The 19,846-nt window shown below is 37.9% G+C and overlaps 1 protein-coding gene across 1 annotated transcript in view; it reads right to left on the bottom strand.

The window, feature by feature from the left end:
- Positions 1-3,706: 3,706 nt before the first annotated feature.
- ESR2 (estrogen receptor 2) overlaps positions 3,707-19,846 on the bottom strand; it is a 69,711-nt gene continuing 53,571 nt past the window's right edge. The window contains exons 9-10 of the mRNA XM_087727370.1: positions 10,919-11,099; positions 3,707-5,296 (exon numbers count right to left, since the gene is read on the bottom strand). Of these exons, the coding sequence (XP_087583496.1) occupies positions 5,119-5,296; positions 10,919-11,099 (359 nt within the window). The 3' untranslated portion in view covers positions 3,707-5,118. The remainder of the gene's footprint in view (positions 5,297-10,918; positions 11,100-19,846) is intronic.

The raw sequence follows: 19,846 nt of genomic DNA, 5'->3' as shown, positions 1-19,846 counted from the left end.
TGAACTGTGAGCTGTATAACAACATTCTAAAAATAATTCTAACTTCAGCAGCTTCAAAAATTTTGAATTGCTCACATTCAGTGTTTCTTAATTAACCCATCTATTTGGTCTAAGTCAGGGGTGTCAAACTCACATCGTCATGGCAGCATCACAAGATGTATTAGGACTTTTCCCCCTTCACTAAACTGGACATGGGTGTGGCCAGCATGTGACGCATCTGGTCTGCAGGCTGGGAGTTTAACAGCCCTGGTCCAGTGGTGGGATTCAAAAAAAATTACTATCGGTTCTTTGGTGTGGTTTGGTGGGCATGTCATGACTTGGTGGGCATAGCAGGGGAAGGTTACTGCAAAATCCCCATTCCCTCCCGATCAGCTGGGACTCGGGAGGCAGATAATAGATGGGGGTGGGGCCAGTCAGGGGTGGTATTTACCGATTCTCCAAACTCAGAATTTCTGCTACCAGTTCTTCAGAACTGGTCAGAACCTGCTGAATACCACCTCTGCCCTAAGTGAAGATCTATAAGAATGACACAATTGAAGGTATAGAACAACTCCTTTTCATGAAAGTAAGGAGCAAAGCTCAAGCTTTTCAGGTGAAAATTAAACTGTTTCCTTTAATAAGGGAACAAAGAAATGTTTCTTTAGGGCGATGAAAACATATAGCAAAAAAAAAAAAAAATCCAGTAAAGTACTTTGTACAGAGAAAAAAGAGGCTTAGCTAGAATAATCCAGAAATGTAGCCATGTTTCACTGTTGCAAAAACTTCAAAGGAGTCTGATGCCACCTTTGCAGATCGACAGATTTGTTATGGAATCAGCCTCAATGGACAAAGAACTCTATTTTGCAAGGCTGGTTGTGGGTTCTCCTATACTTCTTTTACTCTAGTTGGTTTTTATGTTTTTTTTTTCTCAAGATAAATATGGAAGTAGGAAACAGAGACCACTGGGGAATCAAACTGAATGGCCAAGCTCACCCCCACTCGAGAGCCAGAAAAACAATCCAAAACTCTGTTCTTAAATTCTGCCATTCCTATATGTAGCTGATGTTATCACATGTGCAGCTGGGTGCTGTAGTGAAAGATGTATGAAGTTTAATTCAGGAAAAAAAATGCATTTATCAAACATTGGGGAAACTATGATGTTGTACTTTCTGCTGCACTGTATAAACCCCAAACACTGAATTTTGTTATTGTTTCCATAAGTGCACAGAAAAGTTTCATCCAAAACACCTATTCCCTACTTTAGGTTTTCTAGAGCAGTGTTTCTAAAATTTGGTAGCTTTAAGATGTATGGACTTCTACTTCCAGAATTCTTCAGACAGCATAGGGGCTACTCTGGGAGTTGAGATCCATACATCATAAAGTTGCCAAGGTTGAGAAACACTTTTCTAGAGCAAAAAAAAAAATTCCTATTTTAGTCCCAACCTCCCTGCTATGCCAGCTGAAGAGATGGGAGAAATGCTCTGAACCAAATCTGAAGTGATTGAACACTGGAATCCTGAGAACTTCCATTGTCCTACTCTAGATTTCAACTCTATGCTTTGTTTCATACAGAAAAGAGCAGAGTGAAGGTACTTGTTCAAAATGAAAGTGCAAAAGTCTGTTGATGCGTCAAATCCAGGGGTGGGTTTCTCGCCCCGTTCCAACCGGTTCAGTTGGAACGGGGCCGGCGGCATCCTCGTGCATGCGTGCAGTGCACTCATGCGTACTAGCGTCTGTGCGATGCTCCAGCTGTTCCTGGAGGATCGTGCAGGCGCTGTATGCGTCCTGCGCATGTGTGGAAGTGCAGAACTAGTCAAAACTGGGTAAGAAACGTGGGCGGGCGGGTGGACCCTTCGGCGTTCCCGGAAGTTACTTACTTCCGGGTTCACTGACCAACCGGTTCGCGGGGACCGCTGCGAACCGCCTGAAACCCACCCCTGGTCAAATCGCACCAGGCAGCTGAGCATATCTACATTATTTTATATGCATAGAACTGAATTTGATGTTTCCATAGATTGGTTGTTCTCAGCTTTTATTTTTCATGCTAATCACTAGCATGATCAGTGAGAATCAGATGCTGTGGTTAAGTCACCAGGCTAGAAACTAGGAGATTGTGAGTTGTAGTCTTGGCTTAGGCACAAAGCCAGGTGACCAGTCACTCTCAGCCCTAGCAAGAAGCAGTAAACCACTTCTGAAAAACTTTGCCAAAAAGCTGCAGTGACTTGTCCTGGCAGCCACCAGAAGTCAACACTGTCTCACAAACAACTCCCCATAATAAATAAATAAAAAGCTACATTGAAATCAAAAGCTGTTAAAGAACCATTGAATAAGCCCAAGATCAGCAACATGGCAGCTTCAAGCAGCATCCACAATCTTCTCAAGTGTCCCTAAGACACCCCCCTCCCAATTAATTCTTATTATTCATAATTTTAAATATTTATTTGCTTAAAACTCCAAGATTTGGCAGTCTCATACGATTGTTGTAATTACTTGTATATCATGCCTTACACATGGACTATCTGCAGAACCTTTATCAAATCCCAGTGGTTCCTGGCAGCTGTGGCCACACAGATTCCTGTTGGGAATGAAGAATTAAGGGGGGGGGGAAATGCCTTATCAATGGATATTCCCCACCAAAAGAAAAAAGAAAACTTCTAATCAGTGTTGTCCAATTGAAATCAGGCAGCTTTTCCATGACTTTCCTATTAATGGATAGTTGTTAATTTTTCTCTCTCTGAAGCAGAGGGTTCTCAAATGAACAGTCAAAAAGTAACATAAACAATTAAAATGTGATTTAAACCATTTGAACTAATTATTGACTGTTTCAGACAAAACAGGTCTGATTACAGAGAAAGGTCTGGATTCCTTTCCTAAAAGCTGAAGGAGGAAGAAGTCGAACATGAGACAGCATTCCAACGGTTGGGAGAAACAGCAAGGAAGCCTTTTCTCATGTATCCAACCTTGGAATGGAGGGGCATCTTTAAGAGGGTGTCACCTGCTGAATTTTAATATGACTGACTATAATTAATTTAAAGGATTCATCATGATTGTTTTTTAATTATTCTCAGTACTAATGGTTGTTTAAGTATAAAATATAATGTGGATATTTTAGATGTTGCCTATATTTTACAAACCGCCTTAGAATATATTATATGTAGAAAGAATGAATGAATAGATTTTCATGGCCAGTCAGGATGAAACTGAGATGTTTGATAGCAATAGCACTTAGACTTATATACCACTTTATAGCGCTTTTACAGCCCCCTCTAAGCGGTTTACAGAGTCAGCCAATTGCCCCCAACAATCTGGGTCCTCATTTTACCCACCTCGGAAGGATAGAAGGTTGAGCCAACCTTGAGCCTGGTGAGATTCAATCTGCCAAACTGCTGGCAGCTGGTGATCAGCAGAAGCAGCCTGCAGTACTGCATTCTAACCACTGCACCACCGTATCTTATATCCAAAGACGTTTAAGACTTTAAAACTAAAAAGAAACAATTAATAGTACCCCAAATAGAACTGACAATAAGCAGGGGTGTAAGGTCTTCTCAATATCGTGCCTAACTTAGTAGCTTAGTAGTAGTAGTAGTAGTTATGAACATCTACCAATGAGAGGTCAAGGGACATGATCCATGTAAAGATGTCATGATGTAAATAGTTGCCTTAAATGAATGTAGCTACCTAAAGGCAAAATGTGTGTTTCAATATTTTATGTTGTGGCTTACTGTTACTGATCTTGGTTGCCCTGTTTTGTATCAGTTGAAGTTTCTGGACAGTTCTTAAAGAGACCCCAACATGAAGGGCAGTGCAGTCAGGCACAGTTCACGGTTTCCTGGTCTGGTTCAGGGATACTAAACCTTGCCTCTTTAAGGGTGTTTCCTAGGCTAACTTCTTTATCCCAGATGCTTGCATATAAAACATATGACGCAGATCATTCTGCAAGGTTTAGAATAATGTATGCATTTAGATATTCACACAGAACAATAATGCACACACAATTCCTTCACTGTCCTTAATGATGCCACCAGCTCTGACTAGGTTTTATATATTTGTGTAGAGCTGCTTCCTACAATGAGAAGCTGGTAGGGATACATGAATGTGATTGACAGGGCTGATGGGTTGGCACATGGACATGCATAAGGTGGTTGATCAGACACATTCTATTTGGTCCCCCATTTCCTATTTTGTACTTCCAGGTTTGTCTGTAAACACCTCAATCTCATATAAAATAACCATAATTATTTTTGATCTTCAGTACTTCAAATATTACATCACTATTCACAAATGCTGAATATTCATTGCAATAATTCCTTCACAACAATAGCAGTATATTGTACACATTTCTAAGAGGAAATAAAGCCACAGGTACTTCAACATAGAACTCAAATGCATGGCAAACGCTTCGAAAGCAGTCAAGACCAACTGGGGCTTTAAAACGCTTCCAGTTCATTTCATCAGAATGAATCTAGAAACAAGCTCTCCAAACCAAGGCTTTGCAATTAAATATGAAGACCTTTTCATTATTCCCCTTGGCTAACGTATCTAAAGTACATTTGCACAATGGGAAAACATATTAAATGTCCGTTGCAATTAACAAGCTGAACGCCATGCATTTTTAATGCAAGCAGTTTTTCCTGTTTGCTCTAATGTGCAGCTTGATGCCTCGATGAACAGTGTCATATCAAACTATTCAGTTTCTTATCAGAAGTTGCCTCTCTTTCTGCCCTGACAGATATTCATTGTGAGATCTTGGGTTTTTTGAGTTATCCAGCTCTCCTTTTAAAAAAAAGAAAAGAAAAGAAAAGAAGCTTATATTGGCATCTACCTAGGATACCATGAAGCTTAAGGCTGTTTTGGCAGTTAGACAGTCTCCTCTATGATAGAAGGCACTCCAGAAATGCAACGTTTGATAAAACCACAAATCATCAGCTGGTGGTTCAGTTCCAACCACATGGGGCTTTTCTAAAACTGTCTAAGTTGACAGACAACATTCAGTCTGAAAAAGATTAACAAATGGTCCAGTAAAAATTGTAAAGATGCTGTAGTTTTCTTAACAGCAAATATCCAAAGTTTTGATCTGGATATTTCTTTCATTCTTTTGTTTTTCCTTTGGGTATTTCCTGGATTTGGACTTCTTTGGAATCACTGCTGGACTCCATTTGTGGTCTCTGTTGATTCCAATGGGCTATTCTCAAGATTGGAGACAGGTGTTTTCTTGTGACTGCGGACAGTGTGAGCATTGAGCATCTCCAGCAACAAATCGTAGACTGGTACTACATTCTTGCACTTCATACTAAGAAGATGCTCCATCCCTTTGTTACTGTAAAGAAAACATTGTGATCAGAAAGAAGTGCTGAGATTTAAAATACAGAGGTGCTCTAAGACAAGAGCTACAAGATTTTTAAATAATTCACACAATGTTGCATAACAGAATATAGGGATTGGAAATGTTTTTTTTTTTGACCAGCTAGCCCATGGGTGTCAAACTGTCATGTGATGTTTTGTGACGTTTTCCCCCTTCACAGAGCTAGGGTGGGCTTGGCCTGCGCATGACACATCCGGCCCATGGGCTGCCAGTTTGACACCCCTGATCTAGGCCAATTCCTTGCTCAAAGCAGGAATTCTACAATGGCATCCTCAATAGAGGACCACTTCACTTGAATAATACCAGCAAAGGAGAAACCTGTGAGATCTTGCCAGTAATGCAAAACAAAAATGGATTTAGAATATTAAAATTAATAAAAAGTAAACATTAATATTAAAACTTTAAAAACTAAATCAGAAAACATAAAGTTGAAATTGTTGAAATACTTCACGAGTGCATTCAGGAACACAGTAAATATTATTAAAGATTAGACTATCATTGGTCTTCTAAAAAAAATTATTAGGGCACTCGCAGGAATTTTACTGCAGGTTTCACCTTCTATAGCATTGAAAACTCCTTCTGGGGAGAAGACAGTAATATCCATCACAAACAATTTTATCTCATGAATTATTTTGAAGCTAACTTCTAGCTGACTTGAAAAACTAAAAGTGGGCAAGAAAGACTATGATTCAATTATCCTTTTTCTGGGTGGCCAATATAAAAGTTCAAAAACAGAATTCAAGCAGGAGTTTCTGGTGTTCTCAAAATTGTGGCTCTGGGCAGCACACTTAATATATAATCCCAACCAAACATACATGATAAGAAAATACAGAAATTAACGGCAGCTGAGAACAAACCCAACTCTCATCTTAAAGAAGACAAACTCACAGTGACAGTCTTACCTAACCTCCTGGCCACAACCCTGAAGTTCAATCAGTTTGCCTCTACTCCTTTTCTAGACTTTAGGAGAAACCCTCCCATACTACCACCTCTTACAATACTAGACAACACACTATCAACAGTCGAGACCTTCAAATTTCTAGGTTCTATCATATCTCAAGACCTAAAATGGACACCTAGCATCAAAAACATCGTCAAAAAAGCACATCAAAGAATGTTTTTTCTGCCCCAACTCAGGAAACTCAAACTGCCCAAGGAGCTGCTGATTCAGTTCTACAGAGAAATTATTGAGTCTGCCATCTACACCTCTATAACTGTCTAATTTGGCTCTGCAACCCAACAAGACAGCCACAGACTTTAAAGGATAATCAGAACTGCAGAAAAAACAATTACTGGCAACCTGCCTTCCATTGAGGACCTGTACACTGCATGAGTCAAAAAGCGGGCTGTGAAAATATTTACAGACCCCTCAGATCCTGGACATAAATTGTTTCAACTCCTGCCCCCAAAACAAATAGAGCACTGAACATCAAGACAACTAGACACAAGAACAATTTTTTCCCAAACACCATCACTCTGCTAAACAAATAATTCCTTCACCCCTGTCAAACTATTCACTAAGGCTTCATTATTATTACTATTAGTCTTCTCATCATTCCTATCACCCATCTCCTCCCACTTATGACTTCATGACTGTAGCTTTGTCGCTTATATCCTTACGATTTATATTGATATTGATTGTTTCCTGATTGCTTATTTGTACCCTATGACTATCGTTAAGTGTTGTACCTTATTTTTTTTATGTACACTGACAGCATATGCACTAAAGACAAATTCCTTGTGTGCCCAATCACACTTGGCCAATAAAGAATTCTATTCTATTCTATTTTAGTGTACTTAGATTGCAACAGATATTGAGGAAGAATCTGCTTGTATCGCAGAGCTGGGAGGCAGGGGGAAGCAAGATCAAAGCCAAAATAAAAACAGACCTCCCCCAAGCCCTCACATTATCTGGTTCTGGTTTCAGAGAAGACAGAATCGATCCAGAATGTGACCAGTTCAGTCCTTAAAATGAAGAATATCACAAGGATAGGCAAGCAGGGAGCTGATTTGGAATAGCACATAGAGGGCTGATGGGAAAACTTTTCATTTTCTATAAATCACTGGGTGTGTAGTTTCAAATTTGAAAACCAATGACTGGATAAAGCAAGACTTGATTTGGAGGTGAATAAGCAGGAAAATTAGATGAAGCTCAGATACATTATGGACCCACTGGAAACCCTGGATCTAATTGCTATTTACCCAGTAAAGTAAGTGGAAGAAAAGCATTTAAAATGCAAATTATCATTCTGGCTAATGTAGCTTGTTGGTAGAAGAAGGTCTGCTGCTGGTCAGTTACCAGTCTGAAACAATGTTTTTCTCAGTTTCTGAGCAGACAAAAATTGGGTTAATGGAAAAGTTTCTTTCAAAAAGCAAAATAAGCCAAAAGCCAGCTTGTGCTATTTCTTACATTCACTGATGGTAAAGTCAATAGTCATTAAGCCAATTCCACGTAATGACTCAACCTTTTCAATAAATTTTCCAGTGCCAGGTCAATGTATTAACACAACCACTGAGCAGTCTTTCATTGCCATCACAAAGTAAACAACTTACATGGAAGAACTAGGTAGAAGAGTTTGAAAAGAAAAAAAAAAAAGAGCCAGGTAATCTAATCAAAATTAATCGGCTCTTTCACCAAGAAAAAAATGAGGATTATTAATGGCACTGTCATTCGGCTATTTTGAGAGACTGAGGCTGAAACAAGTTGTGTTAGTTCTGATAAACAACACAAATAAGATTTGCTTGCTGAGGAAGTCTGGAAATTGAAGTCCCCACAACTTAAAAATCACTAAGGTCAAGAAGCATAATAATAATGATGATAAGCCTAATCAGGCTTTTGAGTGCATGTGCTAAAATAAGCCCTCCCCCAAAATATTGCAACACAGCAGCAGTCATGAGGTGAACACGCTCGCCGCCTCCTGCACCTCAAAAATAATAAGACTTACCTAAAAATAAGGCCAAGCGCTTATTTTGGGGATAAAAAGAAAATAAGACCCTGTCTTATTTTCAAGGAAACACGGTAAACTGAAACTAAAGTTCTGTGTCCTAACTCACTATTTTGAAGTAAACAAAGGATGATTTTTCACTTAAGCTGACTATCTTCTTAACCTTCTCTGGGGAGTCTTCAGAGTGAAGCACTGAAAAAGTGGGCACTCCAAAATAGTCACACACTGTTCTAGGCCTTACTGAGCTAAGTAGTAGGTGAAGCCAATCTGGGTTTGGGCTAAGGGGAATGGGGGAAGCAGGGTCCAACCCTTCTCTGTTACCGTTTGCAATCAGATCCACTGAGAAGCAACATTATTCTTTTGAAGGCAGAGCTATCTCTGCTTCTCTGTATTTCTTCTATTAGGATGGATTTCTTCTCTTGGTGGCAGTGACTGACTTATGGAACTATATCACCAAAGAGATGCTCCTAGCAACCATCTGTCATCAATGTTGATTTTTGATCTTTTCAAGGCTCATATGTCTGCCAACCCGAACTACAAGTAGTCCTTGACTTATGACCACAATGAGTCCAAAATTTATGTTGTTAAATGAGACATTTGTTAGGTGCATTTGCTCCACTTTATGACCTTTCCTGCCTCAGTTGTTAAGTGAATCACTGCAGTTGATAAGATAGTAACCCAGTTATTAAGTGAATCTGGCTTCCCCATTCACTTTGCTTGTCAGAAGATCCCAAAAGGTGATCACATGATCATGGGAAGGCTGCAAGAGTTGTAAGAAACAGTCATAGCAGCACTTTTTTCAGTTCTGTTGTGACTTTGAACAGTCACTAAATGAACTGTTGCAACTTGAGGACTACCTGGGTAGAATCCAAAGAGCCCATCCTCTTTGCCAGGGCCAGTTCTGCGCGTCCAAGGACAGCAATAGAACCTACATGCCTTTTTAAAAAAGATTTAGATGTTCATTAAACTGATACTTCCAAGGGCTACAGTCCAAGCCAACTCTAGCCAGTCAAACTGGGCTAATTCTGGCTTCCTTATTGTTTGTCTTTTCTTTAACCTGGGTGGAGCCGGAATATCTGTTCAAATAGATCAGTGGTGGGATTCAAGGGGTGAAACAACTGGTTTGCTGAGCTTGTGCAAAGCGCACACAATGCGTTTGAAAACTTACCTTCTACTGCAGCCCTGGTGCAAAACAGCTGAGGCATGGCAACCCACTCTGCCATACCTATCAGCCAGAAAAGGGAATATAGTGCAGGGGTGGGTGGGCTCACCTGATCGTCAGGGTAAACCAGTTCACTCTCAGCTGATGGTCAGAGCTACCAGTTTGCCCAAACCGGTCCAAACCAGCTGACTCCCACCCCATCATCAAATAGATGATGTTCAAGGAGAGGATCAGCTTCTGACAGGCCTTCAAAGAGAAAGTTGTTCTTTTAAAGAATGGCCTAGGAATGGCAAGCTAATAAAAGCCAGGGATTTGATTCACCAAGATTGCTTATTTGCTTAAATGTATTAGCCACCTAATTCCAATGGATGGTGTCTCCCAAAACATTGGAATCCATTCTGCTCTGTACAATGTGTGCAAGACTAATTTTTATTGAAGTTCCACTGTGTATCCACTGCTATCACAGTCGGTGAAATATACAATTTAGAGGTAACAAACACTTCAATAATATAAACTTGCAATGCAATATGCTAACTCAAATGTTGTTATAAAAATCTTTCTGGGCACAGGGATGTGAAAAGGTCTAAACATTTTCATAATTGAACAATATAATATTTTTGTACAATAAGGTGCATTTTTCTTACAAGTACTGCTACAACATTTAATTATCAGCTTTCGAAGCTGGCTGTATTCCAGCAACTTGAACTTGGCCTTGTGTTTTTAAGCAAAAATTCTGAATGAAGGTTTCTTTGGGAAAAGATAACTATTATCATATAATAGAAAGCATTGCTTTCCATGAATTTAGCATTATACCTATAAAATCTTTGGTACAACTATTTTTAACAGCTTAAAACTGATTAAGTAAAAATGTACTGCTCAGCCCAGCACTCTTAAAACTGCCTAATACATTTAATCCATAGAATTAATGGACATTTACATTAGTTTTAATTTTGACTGATTTCTTAAAAATAAATTTCTTCTTTTTTATTTATATACACGAGTAGTAGTCAACCTGGTCCCTATCACCCATTAGTGGGCATTCCAGCTTTCATGGTGGGCGGTAGGGGTTTGCTGTAACTCTGCTTTATAAATTTTATAAAGTTATTTCCCTACTTTATAAATCAGCATTACTGGGGAACCGTTGGGTGGTTAGAAAAATTTACTACTAACAGAGATACAAAAGTGGGCAGTAGGTATAAAAAGGTTGACCACCCCTGATATACACCCTCCAAATTATGTTTTAATTTAACAATATTTCATTCAATTTGTCCTTTAAATGTACAGAATTACAATTCCTCTATGTAGGATGATAACAACATGTCTGGATGTTCCGTCATTAAAAAATAAAATTCCACAGATAATGTATTAGATTAGATAGAAATTGCGGCAAATTTTTATCATTTAATCTGCTATAGGCAAAAATTACAAGTTGCCAGAAGACATCTCGAACACCATCTAGAATGGTCTTACCTTGCATGCCGAACATGAGAAAGTAACATCAACAAATTTGCCAAGCGAGTTGTTTGTTGGGGTAAAGGGACCCCACTCTTTGCAATGACCCACACCAACGCATCTGTCACTGAGTTTAGCAGATGGTTCAGTTTTTTGTTGCTCTCAGGTTCTTCTGTAGCAGATGACATTGGATACATGCCTACACAAGAGTACCAAAAATCAATGTTATTAGGAATCCACCTTCCCTTTCGATGATTAAATATGCTTTAAACATTAATGCTCTTGGGGGTAGCTTTCCAAGATTTAAGGTAGGAAATGTAAGTTTTCAACTCAGCCTGAAAATTCTGGGAAACAAACCTAGAAATCTTTACATACAGAGCAACTACTCTAGAACTAAGCTATAGCCTTGCTTTCTGATATAATAATAATAATAATAATAATAATAATAATAATAATAATAATAATAATAATAACAACAACAACAACAACAACAACAACAACTTTGAATTGTGAGCCGCCTGAGTCCCCTTAGGGAAAAGGGCGGCATACAAATAAAGACAAAAGTAAAAAAAAAGTAAACAACAACAACAACAGCAGCAGCAGCAACAACAACAACAACAATCGTGGTTGATACATAGGATCCTAACAGCAACCTATATCAACCATTAGCACCAGTTCATGGTATTTGTGACACATTTTTAAATGTTCAGTTAACTGAGTTTCATATTTAATGAATAAAGTAAATAATATAACAGTGATACCCATTGTCATCAGGGCACTTGGTACCATGTCCAAGATTTGTATAAAACACATCAAGAAACTGTAGCTTCCTGCAATAACATCAGCGGAACTGCAAAAAAACTGCACCATTCGGAGCATCATACATCTTAAGAAGGTACTTGGTTGATACCTAGGACAATGGCAGCAACCCGTATCAACTATTAGCACCAGTCAATGGTATTTTTTGGTGCATTTTTGAATGTTCAGTTGATTGAGTTTCATGTTTAATTAATAAATATATAATAATATGGAGAGAACAGAATAGAAGAGAAAGAACTGGAGAAGATAATAAAATACAAAGACCTGCAAATAGAAATAGAATGACTATAGCAAGATAACAAATGCAGTAAAGGTAAAGGTTCCTCTCGCTAGTCGTTCCGGACTCTAGGGGATGGTACTCATTTCCATTTCAAAGCCAAAGAGCTTTGAAGATGTCTTTGTGGTCATGTGGCCAGCATGACTAAACGCCGATGGTGCACTGAACGCTGTTACCTTCCCACCAAAGGTGGTTCCTAATTTTTCTACTTGCATTTTTACATGCTTTCAAACTGCTAGGTTGGCAGAAGCTGGGACAAGTAACAGGAGCTCACTCCATTACATGGCACTAGGGATTCAAACCGCCAAACTGTCGACCTTTCTAATCAACAAGTTCAGCTTCTTAGCCACTGAGCCATGGTGTCCCTCAACAAATGTAGTAGCATAGTATTAATTAATAGTAACAGGCTCCTTGAGTGAATTCCCAAAACAACTTGAACACCACTTAAACACCATCGGCCTTGATAAATTCAATTGCAACTATCAATTGCAAAAGGCAGCTTTATAGGGAGCAGCTTCCATCCTGCAATGCTACTTTTAACACCGTCAAACATCCACATATCCTAGGTCCTTGGGAAGGACTCTATAGGCTGACAAAATTGCCAAAACCAATCTGAACATGTGGCTGACTACTCAATGGACCATAATGATAATAAAGTAATTGACAAACATTATAAGACTTTTTTTAGCAAAGATATAGCAATAGAATTTGGTCTAGAGAAATGTGCTACATTTCTAGCAATAAATTGGGGTAAAAATACAGATAGTAATGAAACTGACATGCCAAATAGCCAAACCATCAGAAGCCATCAGGATGAAGTCTAATAGTTTTCTACAGCTGGATAACATCAAACACGGTCAAGTTAAAAACAAGATTAGTAAAAAAATATATCCAAAGAGTAAGAAAATTGCTAGACAAAACCGAATGGAGGAAACACTATTAAAGCTATCAATACTTGGACAGACTTGTGATATAATACAATGCTTGAATTATTAACTGGACATGAGCCAAACTGACAGTCTGGACTGAAAAACAAGAAAATTGGTGACTATTCACTATGCATTATATCCTCATAGTGATATTGATAGATTAGACCTGCCCCACAAAAATTAAGGCAAACTAACTGTTGAAGAAAAAAAAGTGTGCATTGGCTGATTATGTAAAAGACAGCCAAGAACAAACAACAATGCAAGTTAAAAATCAGAACTTATTAAATGTTCAGGGAACCAAAAATGAATATCAAAATAATATAATAACAAAAATAGAATGCTGACAAGGAAAAGCATTGCAAAGGTCAATGGCTACAACAGGTTTAGGGGGAAATGGATAAAAATGAAGTCTGGCAATGGCTTGTAACTAAAAAAAATTAAAAACTGAAGGGTTGATTTTAGCTGTGCAAGAACAAGCTATTTGAGCTAATGCAATCAAGGCCAGAATTGAAAAATCATCAAATGATTCAAAATGCAGATTGTGCAAAGAAGCAGAAGAAATAGTAGATCATATTTTCAGCTCATGAAAGAAGTTCACAGAAACTGATTATAAACAATGACATAACACAGTCACCAAAATGATTTACTAGGACATCTGTAAAATTATCATGTGCAAGTAATGAAAAACTGGTGGGAACATATAGTTTAAAAAGTAGAGAACATTATTAAACATTGCTGAGAACAGACGCCATATTAGCCTTGAATGAAAAAAATAATAATTTAATGTCTATTCTGAGGCAGTAGCTGTGAAGATGAACTTTCTCATTTGCAAATAATCTTTCTCAAAAATCCACAAAAAACGTGGTGAGGGTGTGGAAGTGGAAAAGAGTAGCAGGAGGGGAAAGTGTTTGTGTTTAACCCACGTTTCCAACCTTATTGCAGTTACAAAGTATATGAAAATTGCAAACACGATTACTGGATCTTATCAAGTACTAAATGTACCTGAACAAAGTTTTCCTAATAAGTAGGAACAGTTCCCTCCCATAGTTTTCCTCAAATATCCTCTTGGCCCATAATACTACACAACTGAGACCAAAGAAGTAGCTGAAAGGTGATGTGAAATGTTATGTACAGAGCTCCTAATTATTTTTTGTCTCTGCACTGTGAGCTATACCTGTGAAAGTAAGCCATAACTTAGTTCAGGAAAATCTCAAGTTAGGAGGCAGGAGTTCTGATATTCCTAATTGTCTACTAAATTCAAAGTACACAGTTTGCATTATAACACAAAATGCATCGTTTGCAACATAATTCCATAAATGCGATTTGTGTTATTTTGTAAAAATGTCATTATGCAAAAAACATTATTTGCCATCACTTAATTTAGCTATCTAATGTAGATAGGTGCAACATTATCTACACGGGGGATGGGGGGATGACTGGACAGAAATCTAATCCACTGCATGTGAAGTCCACTAAATAGGGGTCCATTAAATCAGAGATAAAATTTACAGACTCTTCCAAATCTCCCTGCTCATTCCAGCCAGACCAATTTGTTTCTGGTTAGCTGGCAACCCTAGTTATATGAACGTGCATGAGTTGGAAAGGCTGTTTTTTGATGGGCTGATAGCTGAGAGGGTTGCCCTTTCCAGGGTGAAAAGTGAGACCCAATGAGAAGAAAGAAACAGGCAACAGAATGACCTGAGTCACTGCAATTTATAGGTATCACTTTTGGAGTCGGCTCTACAGGGCTTAGAATGGGAGGGCAGCAGATTGGCAGTTTTCCAGGCAAGTAAAATGAAGTGTTAAATGTTTGGCGTGTTTAGTAGCTGTGAGGTCAGTTAGACCTACACTGGCACTTCAGACACTGTGATGTAAAGGTGGAGAAGTTAAGCTATTCAAAGCTATTCAAAAAAAAGAGTTTGCACACTGCTATGCATTTGCAAGGCAAGTTTGTATTCTTCTGTCTTTATTTCACATACATACAGATCAGTGGTGGGATTCAAATAATTTAACAACCAGTTCTCTGCCCTAATGACCAGCTGGGTAGGAATGGCTTGGTGGTCATGTAACTGGGTGGGGCATGGCCAATTCAACATCACTCAGATTGATGGGCACTTTGCCTTAGCTGTTACAATGTAGCAAGGGTTAACCGGAGAGGCAGTTTCTGTAAGCAGGGCTATAAAGCTTAGGCTAGAAACAACAGAATGTTTCCTTCATGCCTTCCTTACAGGATTAGCCCCCTAAAGTGGAAAAAAACAAAAGGAGATTTCTTCCAACAACCGGTTCTCTGAACTGCTTAGAAAGTTAACAACCAGTTCTCCCGAATAGGTGTGAACTGGCTGAATCCCACCATAATACAGATATAGCAAATCCAGAAGCTATTTATGTTACCAATTGAATTGCTCCATTCAGATTGGTTTAATGCTGATGCCCAAATATCTATAAAGAGGTTTATAGTTCAGTTGGGGGAAATGTACTACCTATATCATCTATCTCTATCTCTATCTCTATATCTCTATCTCTATCTCTATCTCTATCTCTATCTCTATCTCTATCTCTATCTCTATCTCTATCTCTATATCTATATCTATATCTATATCATCTATCTATATCTATATCTATATCTATATCTATATCTATATCTATATCTATATCTATATCTATATCTATATCTATATCTATATCTATATCTATATCTATATCTATATCTATATCTATATCTATATCTATATCTATATCTATATCTATATCTATATCTATATCTATATCTATATCTATATCTATATCTATATCTATATCTATATCTATATCTATATCTATATCTATATCTATATCTATCTATCTATCATCATCTATCTTCAATAGATAGAGTATATATTCAATATATAGATAGTAGGGGTTTGCATAAATGCACCAGCATGCCTAACATCCCTGTCCTACTGTCCCCATTTATTTGTATCCATTTCCTGTGTTCTTATTCATGTTTATTCTTATTCCTGTTATCTTGTACATGAGTGACAAACTAACTAAATAAATAAATAGATATCTTTTATCTATCTATCTATACTTGCACACACTTACACACACATCTACACATTAATTGCTAAGAGACTTCTTAGAGTTTTAATTGTTACAGACTTGGAAACTTAAAGAATGCCCACCTCAGTGACTATCAGGAATGGGATTCTAATCTCAGGTTGCTAAAACAAACAAAAAGTATAATGAGATATCTCTAAGACTAATAAATCCCTCTCCCTCTCACACACACGCGCACACACACATACACATATCACACAACTATTTATGCAAAGGTATCTCAATATTCCACTGACTTTTTAGGGGGTCATATTTATCTAGGAAGTTAAAGGGTAATATTCCAAGGATTTTTTCTATTGGATTTAATATATTTTTAGAATTGTGTGGATGCTATTATGAGAGTGTGTTGTGCATACAATGGCATCTGCAGGCACTGTAAATGACACTGTGCTCAGTCTAGCCAAAAGTCTAGCTGTTTATTTCATGCTAAGAATTAGCAGGATATCACACTTCCAAAGTCCACCAAATTGTTGCTGAATGTCGGCAGTATGTTCTGGGAGACACTGAATCTTTCAAAAAGCTGGTCGTTGGCCACATGTGGCTCCCAAAATACAATCACCTATTTCTCATTTGCAGTTGTATAGGTTTAGGGGAGAGTAGGAAGAGGGTAGGAAGGAGATCCTTAAGCTATTTACACACTTGTTTATTCTTGGTAACAAGATTGGAGAGAAGACATTATCTATTGCTTTTTTAAAAAAAATCCAGTAGAAAAAAATAATCATGAAATATCTATCAAGTAGAAATTCTTAATGTGATATACCTGCTTACCAATAGGCTAAGGTGTACATTTCAGAATGCATGAATATTAAGATGTCGTTATTTTAAACAATTCAATACATATTAATATAATAATTCTATAATTGTATACATCAGGGGTGGGTTTCTCGCTCCGTTCCAACCGAACTGGTTGTGATGCTCCAGCTGCTCCTGGAGGATTGTGCAGGCGCTGTATGCATCCTGCACATGCGTGGAAGCGCAGAACTCGTCAAAACCGGGTAAGGAACGCGGGCGGGCGGGTGGGCCCTTCGCCGTTCCCAGAAATTACTTACTTCTGGATTCGCCAACCAACCGATTCGCGGGGACCGCCGCGAACCAGTTGAAACCCACCCCTGGTATACATTCAAGTCACATTTATGTTGTATTGATTTCTGATCAGTTATTTTCTCTTGTAAAGAACAGTAGACCATTTTTAATAAAACATATTTGATTTATGAGTCACAATGTGTTGTACTACTCTCATTGATAAAAAAATCTAGAAGTTATCATAAGACCAGACGATCATACTGTTAAAGAACACAGAAATCATAAATATTTTATGCAATTATTAGTATTTATTACATGGAAGATTCCAATTACTTGGAAGAAAAAAAGACAAGATTAAAAAGTAAATTGTTCTGTAGCTAATCAATGCAATACAATAGTAGAGTTGGAAGGGACCTTGGAGGTCTTCTAGTCCAACCCCCTGCCTAGGCAGGAAACCCTATACCATTTCAGACAAATGGCTATCCAACATCATCTTAAAGACTTCCAGTGTTGGGGCATTCACAACTTCTGGAGGCAAGATGTTCCACTGATTAATTGTTCTAACTGTCAGGAAATTTCTCCTCAGTTCTAAGTTGCTTATTTCCTTGATTAGTTTCCACCCGTTGCTTCCTGTTCTACCCTCAGGTGCCTTGGATAATAGTTTGACTCCCTCTTCTTTGTGGCAACCCCCTGAGATATTGGAACGCTGCTATCATGTCTCCCATAGTCCTTCTTTTCATTAAACTAGACATACCCAGTTCCTCCAACCGTTCTTCACATGTTTTAGTCTCCAGTCCCCTAATCATCTTTGTTGCTCTTCTCTGCACTTTTTCTCAATCATCACTCAATCAATCATACAACTAACCAACCAACCACATTTTACAGCCTGGCATCCTTTTCAGGATACTGGGCTGTGACTTTAAGTCACACAATTCCTACTATGGTAATCAGTGTAACCAAATATATTGATTACTATGATAAGCAGTATAACCAAAGGTGCTTTTACATCTGTACCATTACATCTTTCTTTAAAGATGTTTCGCTTCTTATCCAAGAAGATTCTTCGGCTTTTATGAATAGGAATTTTGCCTTATTTCTTAATTTCCAACTCTAGTTCATTCAGACCAGTTCAGGGACCTCTTGGAACAGAGTTTTGGTAGTTTGCTGATATGCCATCAAGGTCCATCCCCTCCCACCTTGGCTTCTCTGCATTTGTTAACAGTTTCAAAAAAATATTTAACTAATCTTGCAGCTGCCCCATTAGAAGATATATTTTATAAACTGACCCTCCAATACATATTTTTATTCATTTACATTTCATGTTTCTAGACTATCCATCTCCCTCAAGGATTATATGGATTGTGCATATACAGGGAGAAGGAATGTTAGAAATGGTCATGCTTCTATTCTCTGTGAAGAATGATAGAAGAGCTATTGTTGGAAACGCAGAGCAGTGGCAGGTGGGTAGAGTAATAAGTACAGTGGTTAAGTAGAAGAAATGAGCATTGATTGGTTGCTTTACACCAACACCCATCTTATTTCCTTTTTTTTTAATGGAATCCTTGGAAAACCCAGTTCATCTTGCAAAATATTGTGTGCAATTGGAGAGACAACAGGGAAGCAAACAATCATGAGATAAAAGCCAGGAAGACAAGCAAGCATGAAATCAGCATAGCAGGATTTATTTGCAGTTCATAAATGGCAACACACAGTATGGAAAGGCTTTAAGAATGTGCAACTCTGCTTCCTCTGCAGTTTATATTCATTTTGTCACTCTTTATTTCCTTGTCAATGTAGTTGGTTATTCAATCTTTTCTTTGACCATTACATTGTTCCACATTGAAGTGTCCAAGAGAAAATGCCTTAGAACAAAACAATCATTTACAACAACCTAAAAACACCAATGGTGATTATTTTCAGTTAAATTAGCTTAGCTAATTAGCTAAATTAACTACCGGTAAGTGGTTGTTAAGAAAATGGCTCTTCTCTGAAAATGCCAATACTCTATGTAAGTTTGAAATAGAAAAACAGTGGCTCACATGAATTCAGGATAATGCCATAATTAAATTATAAAAGTAAACCAAAACAAATACCATATTCACAATCCAGACAACATGTAAAAGGTTTTGAAATTCACCTGCTTTCGATGAGAGCTATCTAAAGGTTCCTAAAATAAAATAAAAATAAATCTGACTGCAAATATGTTTTCAAAGCTTTTAGAAGCATTTCCACCAGATAGGCAATTGAGTTTATTATGATGATTAGTCTCTCAAGCACAACTCTAACCATCACTGATCCATGTGTTTGTTGGGTTTGTAAAGAAGGCCCCTTCTCTCCAATACAACTGATAGTGATAAGCGTCCTCTATTGCTTTTGATAAGGGCAGAGACACAGCTTATATGAACATGCATACATATGTGTGTGCATGTATTACAACAGGAGCCATCAATTTGAAAGGGAGACATTTTTTAATGTAAGAAGTAACATTCCTCTGCTCACAACAGAATACCCTATGCTACCAGGCTTGAAATGTTGGGCTTGGAAAACCTAGAGCTACACTGCCTACTGACCTAAATGTAGTTCACAAAATTATTCGCTACAACATCCTATCTGTCAATGACCATTTCAGCTTCAACCACAATAATACACAAGCAAACAATAGGTACAAACTCAAGGTAAACTGCTCCCCAAACTCAATTGTAGAAAATATGACTTCAGCAACAGTGGTTAATGCCTGGAACGCACTGACTCTGTTGTTACATCCCCAACCCCCCATAATTTTAACCTTAAACTATTTACTGT

The sequence above is a fragment of the Thamnophis sirtalis genome, unplaced genomic scaffold (genome assembly GCF_051295495.1).
Source record: "Thamnophis sirtalis isolate CommonGarterSnake01/CBP01778 unplaced genomic scaffold, rThaSir2_p1.2 scaffold_1, whole genome shotgun sequence".
In the NCBI taxonomy this organism is placed as follows: domain Eukaryota; kingdom Metazoa; phylum Chordata; class Lepidosauria; order Squamata; family Natricidae; genus Thamnophis; species Thamnophis sirtalis.
Note: the sequence above shows the minus strand (reverse complement) of the source record. Positions and strands in the feature narration are given on the sequence as shown.